General features: G+C 55.2%; 10 protein-coding genes across 10 annotated transcripts; 4 read left to right on the forward strand and 6 right to left on the reverse strand.

Annotated features, from left to right (window-relative positions):
* Window positions 1-254: 254 nt before the first annotated feature.
* HMPREF1541_00617 (40S ribosomal protein S4) lies at window positions 255-1,296 on the reverse strand (the record flags this gene model as incomplete). Its single annotated transcript, XM_008712923.1, has 4 exons — window positions 255-317; window positions 368-662; window positions 754-1,176; window positions 1,283-1,296. 4 exons carry the CDS (start codon window positions 1,294-1,296, stop codon window positions 255-257), a joined length of 795 nt encoding a protein of 264 aa, XP_008711145.1.
* Window positions 1,297-1,588: 292 nt separating this feature from the next.
* On the forward strand, window positions 1,589-2,689 carry HMPREF1541_00618 (aspartate-semialdehyde dehydrogenase; the record flags this gene model as incomplete). The annotated part of the gene is made up of 1 exon (XM_008712924.1): window positions 1,589-2,689. The coding sequence occupies one exon, from the start codon at window positions 1,589-1,591 to the stop codon at window positions 2,687-2,689; it is 1,101 nt and encodes a 366-aa protein (XP_008711146.1).
* Window positions 2,690-3,233: 544 nt separating this feature from the next.
* HMPREF1541_00619 (uncharacterized protein) lies at window positions 3,234-4,851 on the reverse strand (the record flags this gene model as incomplete). Its single annotated transcript, XM_008712925.1, has 3 exons — window positions 3,234-4,610; window positions 4,661-4,755; window positions 4,809-4,851. The coding sequence occupies 3 exons, from the start codon at window positions 4,849-4,851 to the stop codon at window positions 3,234-3,236; spliced, it is 1,515 nt and encodes a 504-aa protein (XP_008711147.1).
* Window positions 4,852-5,755: 904 nt separating this feature from the next.
* HMPREF1541_00620 (uncharacterized protein) lies at window positions 5,756-7,717 on the reverse strand (the record flags this gene model as incomplete). Its single annotated transcript, XM_008712926.1, has 1 exon — window positions 5,756-7,717. The coding sequence occupies one exon, from the start codon at window positions 7,715-7,717 to the stop codon at window positions 5,756-5,758; it is 1,962 nt and encodes a 653-aa protein (XP_008711148.1).
* A 690-nt stretch (window positions 7,718-8,407) lies between these two features.
* Window positions 8,408-9,249, reverse strand: HMPREF1541_00621 (2-deoxy-D-gluconate 3-dehydrogenase; the record flags this gene model as incomplete). The annotated part of the gene is made up of 2 exons (XM_008712927.1): window positions 8,408-9,064; window positions 9,121-9,249. The coding sequence occupies 2 exons, from the start codon at window positions 9,247-9,249 to the stop codon at window positions 8,408-8,410; spliced, it is 786 nt and encodes a 261-aa protein (XP_008711149.1).
* Window positions 9,250-10,520: 1,271 nt separating this feature from the next.
* Window positions 10,521-11,771, forward strand: HMPREF1541_00622 (uncharacterized protein; the record flags this gene model as incomplete). The annotated part of the gene is made up of 1 exon (XM_008712928.1): window positions 10,521-11,771. One exon carries the CDS (start codon window positions 10,521-10,523, stop codon window positions 11,769-11,771), a length of 1,251 nt encoding a protein of 416 aa, XP_008711150.1.
* A 260-nt stretch (window positions 11,772-12,031) lies between these two features.
* HMPREF1541_00623 (uncharacterized protein) lies at window positions 12,032-13,994 on the reverse strand (the record flags this gene model as incomplete). Its single annotated transcript, XM_008712929.1, has 4 exons — window positions 12,032-13,179; window positions 13,286-13,347; window positions 13,481-13,546; window positions 13,624-13,994. 4 exons carry the CDS (start codon window positions 13,992-13,994, stop codon window positions 12,032-12,034), a joined length of 1,647 nt encoding a protein of 548 aa, XP_008711151.1.
* A 607-nt stretch (window positions 13,995-14,601) lies between these two features.
* On the forward strand, window positions 14,602-18,247 carry HMPREF1541_00624 (uncharacterized protein; the record flags this gene model as incomplete). Its single annotated transcript, XM_008712930.1, has 2 exons — window positions 14,602-14,752; window positions 14,805-18,247. 2 exons carry the CDS (start codon window positions 14,602-14,604, stop codon window positions 18,245-18,247), a joined length of 3,594 nt encoding a protein of 1,197 aa, XP_008711152.1.
* A 188-nt stretch (window positions 18,248-18,435) lies between these two features.
* Window positions 18,436-19,455, reverse strand: HMPREF1541_00625 (uncharacterized protein; the record flags this gene model as incomplete). Its single annotated transcript, XM_008712931.1, has 1 exon — window positions 18,436-19,455. The coding sequence occupies one exon, from the start codon at window positions 19,453-19,455 to the stop codon at window positions 18,436-18,438; it is 1,020 nt and encodes a 339-aa protein (XP_008711153.1).
* A 691-nt stretch (window positions 19,456-20,146) lies between these two features.
* Window positions 20,147-20,987, forward strand: HMPREF1541_00626 (uncharacterized protein; the record flags this gene model as incomplete). The annotated part of the gene is made up of 2 exons (XM_008712932.1): window positions 20,147-20,384; window positions 20,434-20,987. 2 exons carry the CDS (start codon window positions 20,147-20,149, stop codon window positions 20,985-20,987), a joined length of 792 nt encoding a protein of 263 aa, XP_008711154.1.
* Window positions 20,988-21,330: the final 343 nt, after the last annotated feature.

The following is a 21,330-nucleotide window of genomic DNA, read 5'->3' on the forward strand; positions in this document are numbered from 1 at the left end:
TCTTCATTCGGGTGTAGCATAGCTACAGAGCTGGGATGTCTATATGGACATCAGCTGCATTGCTCATTCATCTCTGTCCAATCATGTGTCAGGGCTTGACCAGATCTGGATTGCATCGTCTGCACGCCGGTCGTGCGACTAGCGAGAACTTTACTCGATTCTCTGAGATTTTCCAGTCCCCAGGATTTCGATCTGGAGAGTCTGACACCCTCGTCTGGCTCTCAAACCACTCTCGCCCATCTAATGCCAAAACCTTACATGCGAGGCTGGGCCATCTGGACGGCCCGGCGGCGGTCTCTCTCCTCAGCGATAGAGAGCTGTAAACCGTTAGCCAAAAATAATACAGGAGACAGCTACTCAAACATACCTTGACACCCTTGCCCTTGGGCAGAGAGATCCAAGGCTTCTCCTTGCCGATGATGAAGACGTTGCTCTCCCGGGTAGCGAAAGAGTTGTCAATAGCGTCCTTGATGTGGACAATGTTGAAGCCACCGTCGTGTCTCTCACGGTGGGTGATGACGCCAACACGACCCATGTTACGACCACCAGTGACCATGGCGATCACACCAGTGTCGAAGCGGATGAACTCGGTGACCTTTCCGGTGGCGAGGTCGATCTTAACGGTGTCGTTGACCTTGATCGCGGGATCGGGGTATCGGATACTATATCACATCCTTTTAGTTTCTGTCTTTGTGTGGAGTATTTCCAACCAAACATTGGTTCAACGTCTGATTGACACTGCGCAGGACTTACGTGCGAGCATCGTGCGTAACCAAGAATGGGATGCCTCCGCGGCCAACCTGCACTCTCTTGACCTTGCCCAGCTTGTACTCGGCCTCGGCCTGTTCGATGCGGTGGATGGCGAAGCGGCCCTTAACATCGTAGACGAGACGGAAGTGCTCGCCGGTCTTGTCGATGGAGATGACATCCATGAAGCCGGTGGGGTAGGTGGTATCGGTGCGGACCTTGCCATCGACCTTGATGAGGCGCTGCATCATGATCATGGTGACCTCCTTGCCAGTGATAGCATACTTCAGTCGGTTTCGGAGGAAGACAATCAGAGGCAGGCAGTCGCGAGTCTTGTGAGGACCGGGGGAGGCTTTAGGAGCATAGGCACCCTGGAGTTTGTCGAGCATCCAATGCGATGGAGCCGACAATCTCATCTGATGCTTCTTTCTGTACTGCGGTCAGCTCATTGTCGTCCTCACGAAATAAGAAGTCGTCGCTTTGGGGATCTCAGGGCTGGGAAAGCTCTGAGTCTTCGGGCAAGGGGCGTACATACGGTCCGCGACCCATCTTGGCGGTATTTGCAGAGAGTACCGGTCAAGAAATGTGTAGGGGTGTCGTCGACGAGGTGTTGGTCGAGGTCAGAAGTGCTGTCGTGAATTCGGGAAAGTTGATTTTGCGCCCACAAAAGCGAAAACTTGGCGAAGATGGTGATTGGCCGATACTTACAAGGCTGAATTTCCTGACAAGGCTGGAGGGTCCAAAGTTCTTGTCCCATCAAATGGAAATGAGTCAAACGAAAAATAATGCCATATACACATTCTCGACCCTACCTGACTCTCATCTCTCAACATCTCGCACCATGGCCACCAATATCTCGCAACAAAAGCGCCGCTGCGGTGTCCTGGGCGCCACCGGCTCCGTAGGCCAACGCTTCATTCTCCTCCTAGCCAACCATCCCACCCTCTCATTGCAAGCTGTGGGCGCCTCCTCGCGCTCCGCCGGCAAAGCCTACAAAGATGCCGTGCGATGGAAGCAGCAGCGGCCGATGTCGAAAGACTTGGGTAACCTGGTGGTGCGTGAATGCAAGGCCAGCGACTTCTCCGATTGCGACCTCGTGTTCTCCGGCCTAGACAGCGATGTGGCGGGCGACGTCGAGATGGAGTTCATCAAAGCCGACATCCCAGTCTTCTCCAACGCGAAGAACTACCGACGGCACCCTCAAGTGCCGCTTGTAGTGCCGACAGTAAATCTGCACCACCTCGACCTAGTCCCCCATCAGCGGAAGGAGTTTGGTCTGAAGAAGGGCTTCCTGGTGTGCAATTCCAACTGCGCCGTCATCGGCATTGTGATTCCTTTTGCGGCGCTGCAGGCACGGTTTGGCCCGGTGGAGGACGTCGAGGTGTTCACGGAGCAGGCGGTGTCCGGCGCTGGCTATCCCGGCGTGCCAAGCATGGACATCTTCGACAACGTGGTGCCATACATCGCAGGCGAGGAGGACAAACTAGAGACCGAAGCCCAGAAAATCCTCGGCACGATGAACGCCGACGCCACAGCCTTCGAAGAGCAAAAGGGCCTGACTGTCGGCGCCACCTGCACGAGAGTAGGCGTTACAGATGGGCACATGGCCTTTGTGTCCCTACGGTTCCAGAACCGCCCGGGGCCCAGCGCGGAGGAGGTCAAGGCCGCGTTGCGCGAGTACGTGGCGGAAGCACAGAAGCTGGGCTGCCCCTCGGCGCCGGAACAGGCGATCGTGGTCTTCGACGAGCCCGACCGCCCACAGCCGCGCCTCGACCGCGACATCTCGGGCGGCTACGCCGTGTCGGTCGGCCGGGTGCGCGAAACAAACAAGGGCTCGCACTTTGACATACGCTTCGCGTGTCTCAGCCACAACACCGTCATCGGTGCCGCCGGCTCGTCGATATTGAACGCCGAGGCGGCTATCATCAAGGGCTTCCTATAGAAATAGAGCTTGTTGAAGCCCCCCCTCCCCCTCCCCCCAAATCAAATAAAAAGCTAAGATGAACCTGCCACCTCGCCTTCCGATCTCCTCCTCACCCCTGCTGTCCAACCCAGAGACACCATCTCCGCCACCTTCACGCAGGCCTCCCACAATTCGCCCTATCATATATGTGATGGTACAAGAAGCATACGGGAATTGCTGGACGATTTGCAGGGTTAAAAACCAACTGGGAGGATCAGGTACGATGCGTCAGCACTGTGAGTCCAAGAGGCATGCCAGACCGGAGACAATTTTGCTACTAGAGGTTGATTTGGGTGTCAGGTATGAAATTGCATCTGCTACCGGGGTATCTAGAAAACCTCAACTACCTACATAGTCTTGGAAACGGCCCAAGGGCGCTCGCTTGCTCGCATCTTCAATCCTGAAATAGCACAAAAAAATTGGGCAGTGAAGTGAAAGAAACTTCCAACGCTCTTGGTGGCAATGATCTCGGGAGCCTGTTCAAAATCGCTTGATCTACTTCGCTCGCAACGTGCCCTCTAGATTAACGCTGCTCGTTGGGAGGCAAACTACCTCCGTGCATGGTCAGGTTGTTGGTTGAGGACTCCTGGCGTTGCATGTAGCTCTGACTCGGCTGAGGCGGCTTCCTTGCGAACAGTGAATTCTGGTTCGGCTTAGGCTGCGTCTCGTCGGCCACATTGTCATCCGAGAACGGATTGTCAGCAACACCGTACTCTGCATTCCTAGAACCTGGCCGATTTTGCGTAGGTTGCAGTGCAGGTATGTGCGGAGCAGGCGCATAGGCGTCTTCATATTCGAATGTGCCCTGTTGTGGACCACGGCTCTGCGAGGGTGGTGGGCCGGGTGGTGGAGCGAAGGCAGAGGGGTCGGTCCTCTGCTGGGGAGGAGGCCCTAGGGGAGGTGAGAATGTCTCACTATTGTTGACGGGTGAAACAGGTGAGATATTGGCCTGCGGCGGGGCAGGCGGTTGGCTGTAGACATTTTGATATACGTTCTGGCCGGGAGTGTGCGCCTGCATATAGGAGTTTGCTTCCGGGCCTTGACCGCCGGGCGGAGTGGGACTTGCTATGCCGGCCGCCTTGCGGGCTTGCAAGACAGCTCTCTGGTGTTTCGACATCGAAACATTGAGTTGATCGTTGGTCTCAATGAGTGTGAGCATCGTATCCTCGTCTGGCGCAGGATTTTCGCAGTTCATATAGTTCTGGATGCTCTTGTGCGCCGATCGTGCTCGTTCTGCGAACTCTTTGACCAGCTCATTCCCGAGCAGCTCCTGCTGCGGTGTCGACTGAACGGTCTGAATCAGCAGTCTCGCAGTGGTCTTTGCCTCTTCGATGCGGGCAGCCAGCTCGTCGGGAGGCGGCAGCTGTCTCGGATGCCGGCTGGAACGGTTACCGCCGTGTTGCATTGCCATGCCGTTCGGATACTGCGTTTCATCAGCATCTGTGGGAACAAAGACATCACTAGTACGGACCACTGGAGCTGCAGGGAAGCGTGCGCTCTTGCTCTTTTCTTTCTTCCACATCTGCATCAGAGGGTTCAGAGAGTCGTTGTCGCGCAACTTCTCGGCCTCAAAATAGTCGAGAGTCTCTCGTGTGATCTGTTGGACATTCTGATCCCTACACTCTCGCAGCAAGTGCTTGACAGTGGAAATGAAGTTGGCATCGAAGTGCTGAGTGAAAGGCCGGCCCGGGTTGTCGGTGAGAATTCGAGTGATCATGATTGAATTGTACTGCGCATAGCCTTTGGCGTAGTTGTCTTTGGACAGGTAGCGGGCTATGGTGTTGGCGGCCTCACGGGCGGCGGTTGGACTTGACTCGGCGGCGTCAACGATGGCAGGAAGGTGGAGGTATTCGTCACCCGCGGTGTTGGAGCCAGGAGCGCCGGACTCGCAAAAGGCGACCTTGTTCGCAAGTCAGTCTCGGTGTATACTGTATTCATGGAGCAACTTACCACTTCGCGAACGACGACAGCGTCTGGCGCATCGCCTTCTGGCAACGACATGGGAGCAGGACCATTGCGGCTCCTGTCGCCGTTGGGTGTTGGACCTGTACAACTTGTCAGTGATGAATGGCAGGAGTGTTGCAAGTTGTGGACGCACTACCACCCTTCTTCTTCTTGATCTGGCTCATTAAGCGCTTCATGATGGGCGGTGGTACAAAGGCCGCGAAGTCCCGGGCGTGGGGAAGCTGACAGTGTCGATCGATCGGTGAGAGACACGCTCGAATGGTTGTGTTGAGGGCAGCGGAAAGCCAACAGCCACAATGTCGGGGGCGCGTAACAAACACAGCAGGGATAATGCGTTTGTCTTTGCGCAGGTAGATCTGGCAAGCCTGCAACAATGATGCAGCTGGATGACTGCAGGGATCGCGGCGGGCCGAAATGGGGATGGAGTTTAACTTATTACTCCGGTAGGTGCCTCGTAGTTAAGCTGAGGCTGGCCCCGCGCTTACTCTTGTTTGGGCGACTTTGCTTTTGGCGTCTGCCTTTCTGCGTGTCGCAGCTGCGCGGCAGGGAGATTTGACAAGAGGGTCTGGTCTGACAAGATGAAACGAATTTGCATTACTTCTAGAAGACGTCTAGATATCATTATGCCTGGCCACGGCGGGGCGGAGCTGGCGCGGCCTGCTGATGCAGCTGATGCAGCCCTCCTCTTCTTACTCCTTGGCGCTGCTCCGTGTCAGGTTACGACGCCGAGCTCGTCGACGTTGCTGGGTCTCTTCTTCTCTGCGGGCTCGCGAGGAACTGACGCGTCTCGGCATAGCCACGTGCCATGAGCGGTGTGAACCGGTCGAGCCAGGGGCGAATCTTGGGGGCTGTGCCCAGAGTTTGCCCCAATTGCTGCTGGTGCAGCGAATATCGCCTCGGGGTGTAAAAATGCCACAGAACTGGAGTGCAGCCGCCTCATCATTCGAGTCCAGGCCACCAGCTAAACTGATTTCCAAAAGCATGCGTACAAGAATCGACTAATTGTTCATAGCATTTGTGCTAGGCTACGTCTCTGCATTACTGAATCATGAAAACTAGCCTCCTCCTGCGGGTCATTCATCACCACGTAAATGACTCCTCGTCCATATCAATGGCCGCGTACGGAATGCGTTCCCTCACAGCCGCTCTCACCTCATCGGCAAAAGCACCCGGCCCACAGACAGTGACCATCGTAGCTCCGCATCTTGACGGCAGCTCTTCGTCAAGCACAGCCCCAGGAGAGCACCGGCCGGCATGCGACAGCAGTGTCCCGTTGGCGCTTTGAAAGTTTCCTTCCTTACCCCGGGTCACATATAGCATCACCTTGAGCATTTCTCTCCGCCCAGGCATCGCCATGATTTCGTTCATCCAGTCGCGGATCCAGGCAAAAGCCTCGGTGTCCTTGACCGTCCAGACAAGCACAATCTTGCGCGTGGCCACGGTATCGGCGTATGCACCGGCGAGCAGGTGGCGAATTTGTATCAAGTGGTGAGTGATGCCGGCACCGCCTGCGAACATGATGACCGTTCCGTAGGACGCAAGTGAGGCATGGCCTGCGTAGGGCCCTTCCACAAGTCCGGCCATTTGGATACATCCACTCGGTGAGGCACGCGCCATGTCATAGATCTTCCTAGTCATGCCGGTCCGGGCAGCCGCCACGAGGGAGAGAGTCGTTGGTGACTTTTGCTGTTTCCAGGCGGGTTTGAGGGACTGCTCAAGGAAGGTGGGCGACTTTGGTGATCTGCCAGGGAAGATCGAGTAACGAGCGCCGTTGACTCCCGTAGGTGGCTCGGAATCCGAGTTCGTCCAGGCAATGGAGAACGGGTGCGATTGCCACCACGAGATCCGTGGCAGGTAGGCATACACGTGGCTGCCGGGTCGGATCTCGACGTGCCGTGGCAATTGGAAGGTGAGTCTGCAGGCCTCTCCAGGTAGAGCCTCGATGATGACCAACGTATGCTTTCCGGTAATGGTGAAATTGAGGTATAGCAGACGCAGGACTCGCCAGACACGATCCAGCATCCATAGCCAAAGGACGGCTCGGGCGTAGGGCAACGCAGGTAGCTGCGCAATGTCCAGGTGCAAGTACACCCCGATGATGCCGAAGAAAGCGAGGAACTGGTGGAGGTGGAGGAAGACCTCGTAGAAGGCGTGTCTGATAGGCGACAGGCTCTGTACGAGTATGATACCCATGGCGACAGTGCCAACGAGCCCGTATTGCAGGAATGGCTTACCAGTAAAGGCCCGGCTCGCTTCTTCGGGCCCTTTGGCCAGGCAGATGGCGCCATACCATGCGAAGATGTGAATCAGGCTTTCAAGAATCACCAGTCGCCCAAGCCAGCGGTGGAAAAGATTGAAGGTGTCGAAACTGGTCTCCAGAAGCCAAATCAATGGATTGTTGCGAGCAGCAAACAAGATCAGCACCATCATATTCCACACAGCCAGCATACCGGACCGGCCCCGGAGCTCAGCCAAAACTTTGGGAGTTGGGTGTTTGTAGTCAAGGTAGAGACAGAACACCAGGTTGGTAACAAGATAGAAAGTCAGAACCGCAGTATGGACACGTCCGGGGATAGTGCCATAATTTTGAGCTTTGGACAGCTGAATCTCTCGGTTGTGTCGCTTCTTGCCGAGTGGTGCATAGATGACGTGCTTCTTTAGGAACGGGAGCCAGGTACTCTGATCGTATGACCAGTAGTTCTGCTGTGATCTCGTCGCTGTAAGACAGTAGATTCGCCTTAGGTGGGCAGTGAAGAGTTGCCACCCTCTAAGGCCAAGGACGAAGATGACACCACACAGGATCGCTATCGAAAGCGCACTGGTCATCTGACGGTCTCGCTCCAGGTTAACACCATTCAGACCTGAGTAAAAGGTGCCGTTTGGCGCTTTGGTGATGTTGCCATTTGCAATGGCGGAAGCCAATGCTGGCGGCGGCTTTGTTGAGTTGAGCAAGGAGCCATAGGTACCTGGTAGGATTTGCAGGTTTGGCACCGGACTCCGCTTGAGTTGAGGAGGAATGGCTTCTGGAAATAGGTCTTCCATTGTATCCAGCACAGGAAGAGATCGAGGTTTTGAGAAGGAGTTGGATGAGTTGTTGTCTGGTTCCTTTGACAAAGAAGTGGTCGTTGCGGCGCATTGACCCCGAGCAGCACTGACGAAGATATATTTGATGCTTGCTACTTTGTCGATGATGTTCTTTGTGTTCTTATCTTTGTTTTCCGCGCATCGTAAAGCCAGCACATAGGCAGACAACGGGTATCGAGCCTAGCAGACAAAGCTTACGGGCGAGAAGAGAGATGTGTTCTGTTGTGACAAAGAGTAGGGTATGAGCAAAGCCTCCCATGTTGCTGCATCTTTAGAGGGTTGTTGAATCCTGGTGGCACACAAGCCAGCTCAATAAGCGGTCCTATAGATACGGCTTTGCCAATTGACCTGAATAAGTTTCAGCATCCCAAACGGAAATGAAAAGCATGCAGCCTCAATAGACACTTTTTATTCAAAGTTTCAGAGACGACGGGCCTCCAGGTCCCACCAGATCTTCGAAAGATGAACCGAGGAGGGCAGGCTGGCAACGCGCTCATGGGTTGGCGACCGTGGCAACGAGGGTTGCAGCAAAGTTGCTGTTGAGGGAATGTCGACTTCGGCGCATGCTGAAATTTGTCATTGTTGGAATCGCTAAGGTCTCACTCGCAGGCTAGAATGGCCCAACTAATGTTTTAGTGAGTGCTCGGGCTACCTTCCCATCCATCCTCCATCCACCAGCAAGACATCGCCGCTCACGTAGGCGCTGGCCTCGCTGGCCAGGAAAACGGCCGGACCCTTGAAATCCTGAGGCTTGCCCCATCTTCCGGCCGGAATTCGCTCCAGGATGGATTTCTGTCTATTGGCATCCTTCATCAGGGCTTCATTCATGTCTGTGTCGATGTATCCTGGTGCAATGCAATTGACTTTGATGCCCTCGCCAATCCACTGGTTACTGAGCGCTTTTGTGAGCTGGCCAACGCCGCCTTTGGAAGCCGCGTATGCAGGGACATTGATACCTCCTTGGAATGTAAGCAGAGATGCAATGTTGATGATGCTGCCTCTGGATCCCTTGGCAGGCTTAGGCTTTGAGAGAAGGTATGCACCAAAATCCCTGCAGAGCGTCCAGACGGTGTTGAGATTGACCTGTAGCACGAAGTTCCAGTCCTCGTCTGGGAATTGGTGGGGTGCGTGTCTCTTCTGTACACCAGCACAGTTCAGCAAGATGTGCATATCATGGCCAGCTTTTGTCAGCTCCGAAATGATGGTCTTGACTGAGTTTTGGTCGGCCAGATCCGCAGCATGAATGGTTGCTTTACGGCCAAGCTTCTGTATCTGCTCATAGGTAGCCTTATTACTGTCATCGCGCTATAGAGACAGATGTCAGCGTGTGGACGATCTCGAGATGTTCGTTGTGGTGGTACCTGGATGAGAATTATGTCCGCACCAGCCTCAGCGAACGCGAGAGCCATAGCCTGGCCGATACCACGCGTGCCACCCGTGACGACAGCGGTCTTACCGGCGAGTGAGAACATATCTGCGAAAGAAGACATGGCGACGGAGCCGATATTGTCGTTGGTTCAGGGAAATGTAATCGTGCTCTCAGAAAAGGTGGACCAAATATCAGCGAAGATTCGAATCTACGAAGCCGATGAACCCTTTGACTTATTATGGAAACTGTCGCCGGCGTGCCTACCGATAAGTACCGAATTCAGGAAGAATTGAATCCACAGTCGGCTATTGAGTGACACGAGTGAATCTGGTCGCCGGCATTGGAGAGGGGCCGTTGGGGCTTCGGTCATGCCCCGCACCCTTCAGGAGGCCAGCCTTGTCACCAAGGGCGGCGAGAAAGGCGGTTCAGTCTGCCAGGCACTTATTATCGTCGCGCCTTCTGGCCCCGGGAGACGAGGAGTCGCTGCGCCTATACACTGTGTGAGAAGAGGACCAGATTGCTTCAGTCAAGGCCCCTAATGTTACCAGGTCTCAACTAGTAGGGGAAAATGGTAGAACGGGAGCTTTATAGAATATAAATTGGAAGGGCGGTAGAATCCCGCCCCAATAAGAGCGATGCGATAGTCCCGGCGCGGGTCCTGCCGAGTCGTACTGAGTGTTCGGGGAATGCAAGGCAATCGCGGGACCACGACAAATTTCGAGCAACAGGGCTAGCCGGAAGTGAAGTTGCATACGATGCCCTGAAGAAATCCAGTAGGCGCCACGTGCATATGGCAGTAACACGCTCATTCCAGGCCTCATAGACACGAGTAGTCGTCCGTATCGTGCCTGCCCACGGCATTCAGGTAAGGACCTCTGATCTCTACAGCTAACCAGTGGGTGGCAGTGCGTGCATCATTTCTTTCCCGAATTCGCACTCTTGACACCAGTTCCTCCAGCGCTTCCTCCAGATCGGTCCAAGACGAGCAACCTCGCCGACCCGCCACTGTCTCGCCGGGCTGTCCGATGCATTCGGCAAAGCGCCGGTGGGTGGTGGCCCGTCGACTTCCCAGGCGTCTCCACCGCGGGGATTCTCGCTCGCCTGCAACTTTTGCGCTCGGAAGTGGAGGGGCTCTTCACACAGAGAGGTTACACTCCGCCCGCGCGTCCAAACACGGTCGCAACATCACCTGGAGGTTATCCCGAACACTCTTTACGGTAGGTCAGTTCAGGAACGGCTAAAAGCGTGGGACTGTTTCGTCCGCAACGACTTGTACAAATATTCTCTTCTTCTCCCCGCCCAACCCTCTCACTACCCCCACCTCTTGTGTCGCGTAAGAGTCTGCCTTGCCCTCTCCCTGCCCAACATCTTACCTCAAAGTTTCCTTACAAGATGGCAGTAAACCAAGTCAACGGTATTGATACGGAGGTTACAGCACCCATCAACGGCGACACCAAAGACTACATTAGCAGCGCAGCAAAAGAGGTAGCACAGCCAGAAGCGCAGGTGGTATCCAGCGAACCGACCACTACAGCCACCCACACCAACGGCATGCCCTCAAAATCTAATATCGGTGTCTTCACCAATCCTGCTCACGATCTCTGGGTCGCCGAAGCCGCCCCTTCATTAGAAGATGTCAGCGCAGCCAAGGACTTGAAGGAGGGTGAGGTATACATCGCTGTCAAGAGCACTGGTATCTGCGGTTCTGATGTGCATTTCTGGCACGCCGGCTGCATTGGCCCCATGATTGTGGAAGGCGATCATATCCTGGGCCACGAATCGGCCGGCACAGTGCTCGCTGTGCATCCTTCGGTTAAGGACCTCCAGCCCGGCGACCGTGTTGCAATTGAGCCTAATATCCCCTGCCATGCATGTGAGCCCTGCCTCACTGGTCGCTACAATGGCTGCGAGAACGTCCTCTTTCTGAGCACGCCTCCCGTCGAGGGCCTGCTTAGGCGATACATCAAGCACCCTGCGGTTTGGTGCCACAAAATCGGGGATATGAACTTTGAGGATGGCAGTCTGCTCGAGCCACTGTCTGTGGCGCTGGCCGGTATGGACAGGGCAGGTGTGCGGCTTGGTGACCCCGTCCTAATCTGTGGCGCCGGCCCCATCGGCCTAGTGACGCTACTGTGCGCTGAGGCTGCCGGGGCATGCCCCATTGTCATCACAGATATCGCTGAAAGCCGTTTGAAGTTTGCCAAGGAACTCTGTCCCCGGGTCAGCACCTTCCAGATTCCCATGGGTAAGACACCTGAGGAGTGTGCGGATGGCATTATCGAGACCATGGGAGGTATCAGACCCCGTGTTGCGATGGAATGCACGGGCGTCGAGTCCTCTGTCGCATCTGCCATCTTCAGCATGCGCTTTGGAGGCAAGGTCTTCATCATTGGCGTAGGCAAAAACGAGATGAAGGTGCCATTCATGAGACTTTCTACGCAAGAGATTGATCTACAGTATCAATACCGGTACAGCAATACCTGGCCCAAGGCCATCAGATTGGTGCAGAGCGGTGTTATCAAGATGGACAAGCTGGTCACGCATCGTTATAACATGAGTGATGCGATAGAGGCGTTCAAGACCGCCGCCGACCCCAAGACTGGGGCGATCAAGGTGCAGATTAAGAACGATGACAGCCTATGATCGGTTTGGAGGAAGTTGGTTTGCTTCAACACTACATGGGTGGCATCTCCGCATACGAGCACGGCGTCCATATTCTAAGTAGATTACCCTAGATCGTCTTGGACATTCAGAATTGCGGCATCACTGACTTCACTTACTCTATCATCACCCAGCTCTTCAACTTCCTAGACCTCTCTAACACGCCGCACGCTAGGAGCTGACCTGCTTGACGAGCCCCCTTCAAGTCAAGTGTCATAACGTCCCAAGCTTTGCTTCTCTCCTCAAGCCAACCAGAGCCAAATTCTCTCCAGCCAATTCCTCGGCACCGGCACCGTCCAGGTCCCCTCCAACGCATCGATCTCGGCCTTTCCACTCCACAAATCCATCTCATGCACGCGCACAAACCTGGTGCGCTTCACTACCTTGTACCCGACAAACAGCGCCACAAAGATCGGAATATTGATGTACGGCGGCACGAAGGTCTTGGCGCTGAACCGCCCGGGGAAGAAACAGTCGTAGCCGTTGAAGAGGGCGACGGTCATGCAGAAGCAGATGCTGAACCAGGCGAGGTATGGCTGAAAAGGGGCCGCCCAGGGGAGGGTGGAGCGGGGGATGTTGTTGTGTTTGAGGCCCGCGTGGAAGCGCAGGTACGTGACGCAGATGGAGGTCCAGACCAGCAGGGTGGAGACGGAGGAGACGTTGGAGATCCAGAAGAAGACTTCCGAGGCCGAGGCGCTGAGGTTCAGGTAGCTGAGGAGGCCCATCAGGGAGGTGGCGAGGACGCAGAGGTAGGGCACGCCGAAGCGTTCGTATTTGAGGATGGAGAAGGCTTTGCCGTCCAGGGCCGCCGCGTACATGACGCGGGTGGAGGCGTAGAAGAAGGCGTTGCCGGCGGACCAGGCCGAGGTGAGGACGACGGCATTGATGATGCTGGGGAGGGCGCTGATGCCGCCGTTTTGGATGGCGATGACGAATGGCGAGGCGGCCACGCCAGCGGCACCGGAATCGATCGCGTTGAGGAGGCGGGGGTCCTCGCTGGAGACGCAGAGGCCAACAAGGAAGATGGCCAGGACGTAGAAGATCAGGATGCGCCAGAAGACGCGGCGGATGGCTTTGGGGATGTTGCGGCGCGGATTCTCAGCTTCGCCGGCTGCCACGACAACCATTTCGCTGCCACCGTAAGAGAAGGTGGCCTGGATGAAGACCTTCCAGAAGGCCAGGAACCGGCCGAGCGCACCGTCGACCAGATACTCATTCATTGCGCCCGGGTTGCGCCAGTAGCGGAAGCCGATTGCGTCGCCGTTGGGTGCGCCACCGCATGTGATGATGAGCATAAGGATGATCAGGCCGATGATGGTCGTGATTTTGATGGCGCCGAAAACGAACTCAGCCTCGCCGTAAAATCGTACGGGGAATAAATTTATGATGACTGTAAACACGGAAGAACACTAATCAGCACTCATCTTGACAATTTAATAGTATGCAACTGAAGTTGTTCGCCGCAAGCTTTTCTGGGATTGTGCGGTGCGACTTACCCATCGGGATCCAGAAGATTGTGATCCAGATTCCAACATGAACGGAATTCGGCCAGTAGCCTCTACGAACCGATTAGTGTTTGGTGTTTGCTGCTGCAGTAGTACTTTGCCAGTTGTCTGTCTAACTGCATCGTTGCTGTACGTTGAAGCGCAGGTAGGCTGTCAATAGTCGACAGACTCGACATGATCACTTACACGATCAACGCACTGACTGTCACTTCGATTGGCACTCCGATAGCCAACTGATACCAATAGTTCCAGCTGGAGTAGATCGGATACAGTTAGTGCTCTGCTACACATCCGAGCCGGTCGCAAGGAGCAAACACTCAGTCACTCACCTGAGTACGAATCCTAGAGCAGGATCCACGTAGCGGGTAGCGAAGGTGGGAACGGCTCCTGGGACGGGAAGATAAGTTCCCATCTCGCCCAAGGAGTGAACGACACAGAAAACATTGGCACCCGTGATAGCATAGGCTAGGAAGGCAGACAGAGGTCCGGCCAACGATATGACTTGCCCACTGCCCACAAACAGTCCAGTTCCTATAGCTCCCGACAAAGCGAGGAACTGTATATGGCGGGACTTGAGGTCACGATTCAGAGTTCCTAAATGCTGTTGCTCGTGCTCATGCTTGAGGTCGGAGACGTTATCGGGACGGGTAGCTGGTGCAGTGGCGTGAGCCTCGATGTCGTTGCTCTTCTCGGTACTCATATTGCTTGCGTAGCCGGCCAAAGAAAGCCCTGTGGCCTCGGTTCGGTGGCTCGGTAAGTAAATGGGAGGTCCAGGCGGAAGCACGAGCAGAATAGGAAGCACAACTGAGCAGAGCGGTCAATGCCCTTCATAGCTGCTGGGTATCAGCAGAACATTCCGAATTAGTTGTAGTGCCATTACATGGTGCTAGACACGCGAGAGCGGCAGCGTAGCATCCATGACGGTCTCGTACCCCAACAACGGAAGGTTTCCTGATAGCCAGGTAGATCTCCCGATCGGGGACTGGGGAGGAGGCTTGCAGATCATTGCTTCAAGCGGACGTAGAACCTCTTTGGCGGAGAACGACGGTGCTGACTGGAAGCGATACCTAGTCAGACATCAGTTCAATTTTGGTCAGGTAGTAGCACAAGATGTCTTGGGTTACAAGAGGGCAGCGAGCCAGGGCTAAACGAAAGGTCATGGGTGGTCTGTGCAGGCGGTCGCTGCAAGGCTGACTACTTGGACTCCAAGTAGCAGGTTAGCCGACCGCGGACCTCGAATGTTCAAGACACATGCTGAGTCCAGGCAGTCAACTCGACATATCCCCCCCAAAACAACACATGCCCATATGAGCGGCCGTGATAATGGCCCTCGGAAGAGGCGCAAGCTGTCGCCTCCAGAGCCTGGACCTTACGTGCTACGTGCGGTTACTGATGACATTCCGCTCAAGGCCGATGACCACCATGATGATGTCTCCATAACTTGTGTTGAATACTGGAGTAGGTCAAGCCCGGTCAGCGGGGGAGCTATCATGTGCTGATTCTCCGCAAGATAATAATCTATACATTGGGACCTCTGCATCCGAGATCCTGCACCTCGTTGCGCTGCCCCCCGATCCCACTTCTGAGAGTTCGAGTCCCACCTTCATCCTAGCTTCACGGTTGCAGCCAAGTGGCCACGACCTCGGGAAAGATGCACTAGGCCGGCGAGGTGTCCAGCAAATTGTCATACTGCCCAGCTCTTCAAAAGCCTGCGCTCTGTGTAACGGCACTGTCTCGTTCTATTCCCTGCCAGAGTTGAGCCCCGCCTTTCCCAACAAGGAGCCCACAAACGTGCAGTGGATAGGAGGCCTGGATGACAATGTCGGTCCTGACGGCCACCATGAGCCGGTGCTCATGATCGCCAACTCGAAACGAATCCTGCTGGTAAGAATTGGAGAGAAACTCAGATCCGCGGGAAGCAATATCGAGTATCCTGGATGCTTGCGCTCTGCTAGACGAGACACCATTGCTTGCGTTGCGGATTCCAAAAGCTATGCCTTGCTGGAGATCGAACATCAGCAGAAGATCCCTCTGTTTCCCATATCGTCCGCCAGCCCCGATCAAGACGACCAGCAGCCACCTACCCCGAACCGAGACAATTCCCGCTCACCACCAGAAGGCGCAGGCCATGGCCGCAGTACTAGCCTGGGCAACCTCATAAGCTCTGTTGCTGATCGGACCATCAGCCCACGTCCGCTATCCACTCCGGATGGCAGGCTATTGGCTCCAGGCGGCGGTGGTGCTGTACACGGTGGAAGGGAGATCAGTCAGTCACCCAGCCGATCCGACACGCAGAGCCCGGGCACCAGGCAGCGCTCGTCAACGGATAGTCTTCCTGCGAGGCCGAAGCCAGATGCGAGCCAGCGGCCTTCAGCTGGATATATTAAACCACACATCGTATCACCGTTTCCAACTGAATTCATGCTGACTACGGGCACGAGTCCGTCTGAACCTGGAGTCGGCATGTTTGTCAATGTCGATGGTGATCTCGTTCCACGAGGCACAGTCGAATTTCCCACCTATCCCGACGCCGTTCTAGTAGATGAGAAGGCCCCTCCCAATCCAGCTTTTCCGTCACCTGCTGATGATGAGCGCATCATCATTGCTTTATTGCGCAAGGAGAAAAACGAAACGAGCGTGTCCGGCTTGCATATCCAGCCTCTACCCGGGCCGAACACAACTAACCAGACCAAGGGATATTGGTTGGAGTTTCGGAGTCTTAGAGATGACACATCATCTGGGCTGCATAAAGCCCTGGATGCGCAGAACCACGATTTCGAGGACGTTGCAGAGCTTATGCAAGCAGTACCTGTCAGACTCAATCGAGAAAGTATCCTAACTCTTTACGACAAGTCTGAGGATGATCCACGCACGAGCTCTGCTGTGGAGCAGCTTGAACAACAGGAAGCCCTGTTCGACTCCGGCAATGGTGGCACATCTCCGCCAGAAGTCGTTGCCGAACTCATCGAGAAGCGTCTTGAGGAAGAAAAGAAGTTTGTCAGGCGCTTCGGTCAGAGCAGAAGTCGTCAGATTGTTTGGCAGGGCGACAAGCTTTGGCACCTCTTACCCAATCCCTTGATACTCCAATTGGAAGCACGCATTCGAGAAGCCGTAGGCAAAAACGACGGATGGACAGTAGATGCCAGAGCTCTGTTGAGGCTCATGACCGATTTACGGAAGCGCGAAGCTGAAAGTGAGGTGGAGTTCCTGACATTGAGCTTCATTCGGCAGAAGACTAGCTTGATGCTCTTTCTACACTTGACGAACCTCTTGACATCTCATGACGACCTGGCCGAACATCAGTCCGCTATTGAAAATGCCATGCACGAGAGTGGGTTGGATCCTCGCGTTGTTCTACTCCTCATTCCGCCCTTGTCATCCGAGGTAAGCCAAGGCTCACAAGGTATCTGGATGCAGCAAGGTATGGTGGATGTTTGTGCTGGATTCAAATCGCCCATCCAAGATTTCACTAAGGCACCCCTGGAGTTCTGGATGATGCTTAGGCACTATTTGACGCTATGGCAGGAGAAGCGAGGCTATGGTAGCATAACCGACGAGAAGTTGGTGTTCGACTCTGTCGATGCAGCTCTCCTGCACGTTCTGCTGTATTTGGATCAAGCTCTTCCAAAGGGAAGCGGCGTGCAGACGTCCTCGCGCGCCAAACTCAACAACGTTGTGGATCACTGGAAGGGCAACTTTGACCGAGCGGTGTCGCTTCTCGAGCGGTACCAGCGTCTTTATGTGCTCAGCCGGTTGTACCAGAGCAGGAAGCAAGCCAAAGAGGTCCTGAGAACTTGGCGACGGATTGCTGAAGGCGAGCCTGACGTCGACTACGGACCGGACTCGACGGATCTGGAGCTGCAGATCAAGCGCTACCTTGCGGTCATTCGCGACACAAGCCTTATCCAGGAGTACGGCATATGGCTTGCCCACCGGAACCCCAGCCTAGGTGTGCAGGTATTCTCCGAAGATTCTAGCAGAGTCAAATTCGATCCTCAGGAAGTCGTCCGACTACTGAAATTGCATGCGCCCGAAGCAGTGCAGCAATACCTCGAGCACCTTGTCTTCAGTAAAGGCCTCGAACGTTATGCCGATGATCTGATCGGCTACTACCTGGATTCTGTGCTTGACGTCCTTGAATCCTCAGAAGCTGCTCGTGAATCTTTGGCGCAGACGTACAGCGTGTATCGCTCATTGCCTTCGCCGAAGCCGACCTATCTGAATTTCATCACCGACAACGCACCACCAGAGGCCTGGTGGCAGTCCCGTCTCCGGCTGCTTCAACTTCTCGGAAGTGGCGGATACGCGAGAACGGACACATCCAAGGAGCTGACATATTCCGTGCCAATGGTGCTTCAGCGGCTAGCCCCCTTCTCCTCGTACCTGGTCTCCGAATCGATCATCCTCGATGCCCGCCAGGGCCGACACCGCGAAGCACTACGGCTGCTCACACACGGGCTAGGCGACTACGACTCAGCCGTACGCTACTGCTACTTTGGCGGCCCAACCTCCGCCTCGTCCGGCACCATCGATGCCAGCGCCTTGCCCTCCCGCGAATTGCAGCAGGAGCTCTTCGACTATCTCTTCCACGAGTTCCTGAAAATCGAAGACGAAGAAGAGCGCCTCGAGCACGCCAGCCAGTTGCTCGGCAAATTCGCCACCTGGTTCGACCCGCTACAGATCCTGGTCGAGATCCCCAACGAGTGGAATGTCGCGCTGCTGGCCGAGTTCCTGCTGCGCAGCTTCCGCGCCGCCACTTCGGCCAGGAACGAGGCGGTTATCGTGAAAGCCCTCAGTGCCGCGCAGAACCTGCAGATGCAGGCGCAGTTCGTGGAGGTGTGTGAGAAGGTGGGTGCTACGATTGAGGCGGAGAAGGGACGCGTGAGCGAAGGCGAAGGAGGTGGTGATGTTGATGATGCGCCACCACCACCGTCTGATATACAAGTCTCGTGATGATCGGAGTAAGATTCATTAAACATTAGCGAATTGTGCTGTACATCCCAACAGCCGTAGAAGGGAAAAAGGGTATTCTAAACATGCCTCTCCTAGTCTCTTTCTGGGGACAGACAAGAAATCCAGACTCGCTTGCTCGCTTCATGTACAAAAAAAAAGCTCTAGGAAAGTGTGTAGAAAGTGAACGCTCAACAACAGCCTCGACGTGCACCGCCCGGCTTGCGAAACACCTCGCCCCACTCGTCCATGCCGTTCAACAGCACTTTGGAGCGTTTCTTTCGTCGCCGCAGCGTCCCCTCGTCGGCCGTTGTGGTGGAGCGGATGCTGGCCCCGTCCCAGCCAATGTCGCCGTATTGGATGCCGCTGTTTGGATCGTCTGGGTCGACTTCGCCCAGTTCAATCTTGGTCAATATCATCCGCGCCAGTCGGTTGAACAGCTCGTCGACGTTCTCTCCGGTAAGCGCGGATACCTCCATCACAGCTGGCACGCCGGCCTTGCTGGCCCACCGACTCGCCACGTCTGGGCTGACTTCCCTGCCTTCTGCCGCAGGCGTGGCCGTCCACTTGGTACCCGTCATGCTTAGATTGATCGAGTCCCCTCTACTCCTGCCGGTGCCGCTGTCCAATGCGTAAGCGCTGCTCTTGCTGCTCAGACTGCTCGGTGTGGGCGGCGGGTCCTTCCAACTCCCATTCACACTTGGCGTACTCTGCTGCGCGTGCGCATGTGCAGCATTTGTCGGATCCGCCAGGTCAGCCTTGTTCCCCGCCAATACGACCGTCAAGCCAGGGCTCGCCAGACTGCGCGCGTCCATCAGGAACGTTGGTAGGGCGTTGAAGGCCGCCAAGCTCGCAACATCGTACACAAGTATGGCGCCCGCGGCACCGCGATAGTAGCTCCTACTCACACTTCGAAAACGCTCTGTGCCGGCGGTGTCCCACAGCTGCAACTTGATGCGCCGACGCTGGGCACCGGTGCCAATCTTGACGATCTTGGAGGAGAACTCGACGCCGATGGTTTGGCTGGAGAGCACGCGCCACTCGGACTTAACGAAGCGATGGAGGAGGCAGGATTTACCGGAGCCAGAGGGACCCAGGAGAATTATCTTGGCGAGGTAATCGTACATGCTACTGAGTTCTTGCGGGGCGGTAGAGGCGCTGGGGGCGGAGGAGACCTCGCTGGAGGTGGAAGTGGCGCGTGGGCGGGGCATGATGGCAGCATTGGGAGATTACGCTGCGAAAATGAGGATCGAGGTGAGAAGGCCTGGCGGTGAGCGTAGGCTTGTGAGGAAGCGTCGTCTTTGTCCTGCTGTGCGTTTCCCGGAGGTGAGACCATGGAACCAGTTGCTATCAGGTACCTGGCAATTGGTAAGGCTGCGGATAAGCCTTGTCATTTGAAACGCGGGCGGGCATGTGGGGCCGCAGCAGCGGCCCTAGCCATGTGCAGAGGCCGAAGTCAAACGAGGACGGGAATGAGGTTCTGGAGATGAACGTTAGTGTAACTTTGTCGTGATCATGAATTGATCGATGGTTTACCTTCCTCATGTTGATAGGGGCCTTTAGCTCGACCACTGAGGTATCACGGTAGTACAGTCTCATGCATGGTAGCTTAGGGGTGTCTGTCACGAGCCAAGTAAGCTCATGATGTTCCGCTAACAGCAGCGTTCGTTGCTTGTTTACAACGGTAGGTCATGGCTAGCTCTATCTCTGATCCCGAATACGACGGTCTGCCATCTGCCGAGAGCACTTCTTTTGGGCCAAATCAAGGTAAGTAATGTTGGAGGATCACGAAAGGGGCGTTGACCAGATGCAGCTGCCTTTCGAGCACGACTCGAGCAATTCACCCATACTTCCCCCACCAGAGCTCTTCCGGCTGCTGCTGACTACGATGTGGCCTCAAACATGACAAGAGCGAATGTCGCCAGCAAGTCCAGCACACCCATCAGCTCAGTCACAGCCTCGTCTAGAAAACGCGCCTCCAATGGTGGCGAGAGCACCCCGAAGAAAAAGAGGAGTACTGCCAAAGAGCGATCAGAGAATGATCCACACAATCCAGAGAACAACCTCGTCGATAGCCTGAGGCCCGGTCTGATCTTGGTATTCATTGGTTTGAATCCGGGATTGAAAACTGCAGAAACTGGTTTGTGCACTCTGTCCCAAGATCCTGCCACTCTGCTGACGAGCATCAGGTCACGCATACGCTCATCCGTCGAACCGCTTCTGGCATCTCCTTCACGAAAGCGGGGTGACTCCCCGTAAGCATCTCCCATCCGAAACCCACGATCTCCCAGACCTGTACTCCATAGGAAATACCAATATCTGCGCCAGGCCGACGAGAGATGGCAGTGGTCTACGTAAAGAAGAGCTGGCTGAGGGAGCAGGCATTCTAGAGGAGAAGATCAGGGAGTTCAAACCTCAGGCAGTTTGCATCGTCGGAAAGCAGATCTGGGAAGCTCTATGGCTTGCAAGGACTGGAAAGAAGCTGAAGAAAGATTTATTCAAATGGGGTTGGCAAGACGAGGACAATTGGCTAGGAAGAATCGTAGATGATGATGAGCACGTGCTGTGGCCTGGTGCAAGGACGTTCGTGTCAACATCAACGAGCGGACTAAGTGCTTCAATGAAGCCTCATGAGAAGCTCGAGGTCTGGCTTCCGTTGGGCGAGTGGTTCAAGGAGCGGACAGAGCGGGGAGAGCAGACGGGGGTGGAGCAGCCTTTCAAGAGCGGGGAGCATTCATCGTAGACAACAGCGGCTGAACCAGTCTACCTGCGCCATAGATTGTCGTTTGCGTGGGTGGCACATCTTTGTTGTAGCTTAGTTCTTCACATGCCATCGATCGACGGTCGTTTACGGGAACGCGATTGGCGGTGCGGGCGTGAATCTGAAACACAAGCAACAGGTTCCAACATTTCTCGGCCATCGTCACACCCCTCTATTATTCCATGCCCCTCCTGTCCCTGTTTGACGGTCAGCTCACCACAGTAAACCTGGGTTGATTACATCTCACACTTTCCGACCAACCTTCATCCTCATCGTCGTCTTGCTACCAGAACACAAATATCTTCCTAAAGACATTGTTGACCAA

The sequence above is a fragment of the Cyphellophora europaea genome (assembly GCF_000365145.1).
Source record: "Cyphellophora europaea CBS 101466 unplaced genomic scaffold supercont1.1, whole genome shotgun sequence".
NCBI lineage: Eukaryota > Fungi > Ascomycota > Eurotiomycetes > Chaetothyriales > Cyphellophoraceae > Cyphellophora > Cyphellophora europaea.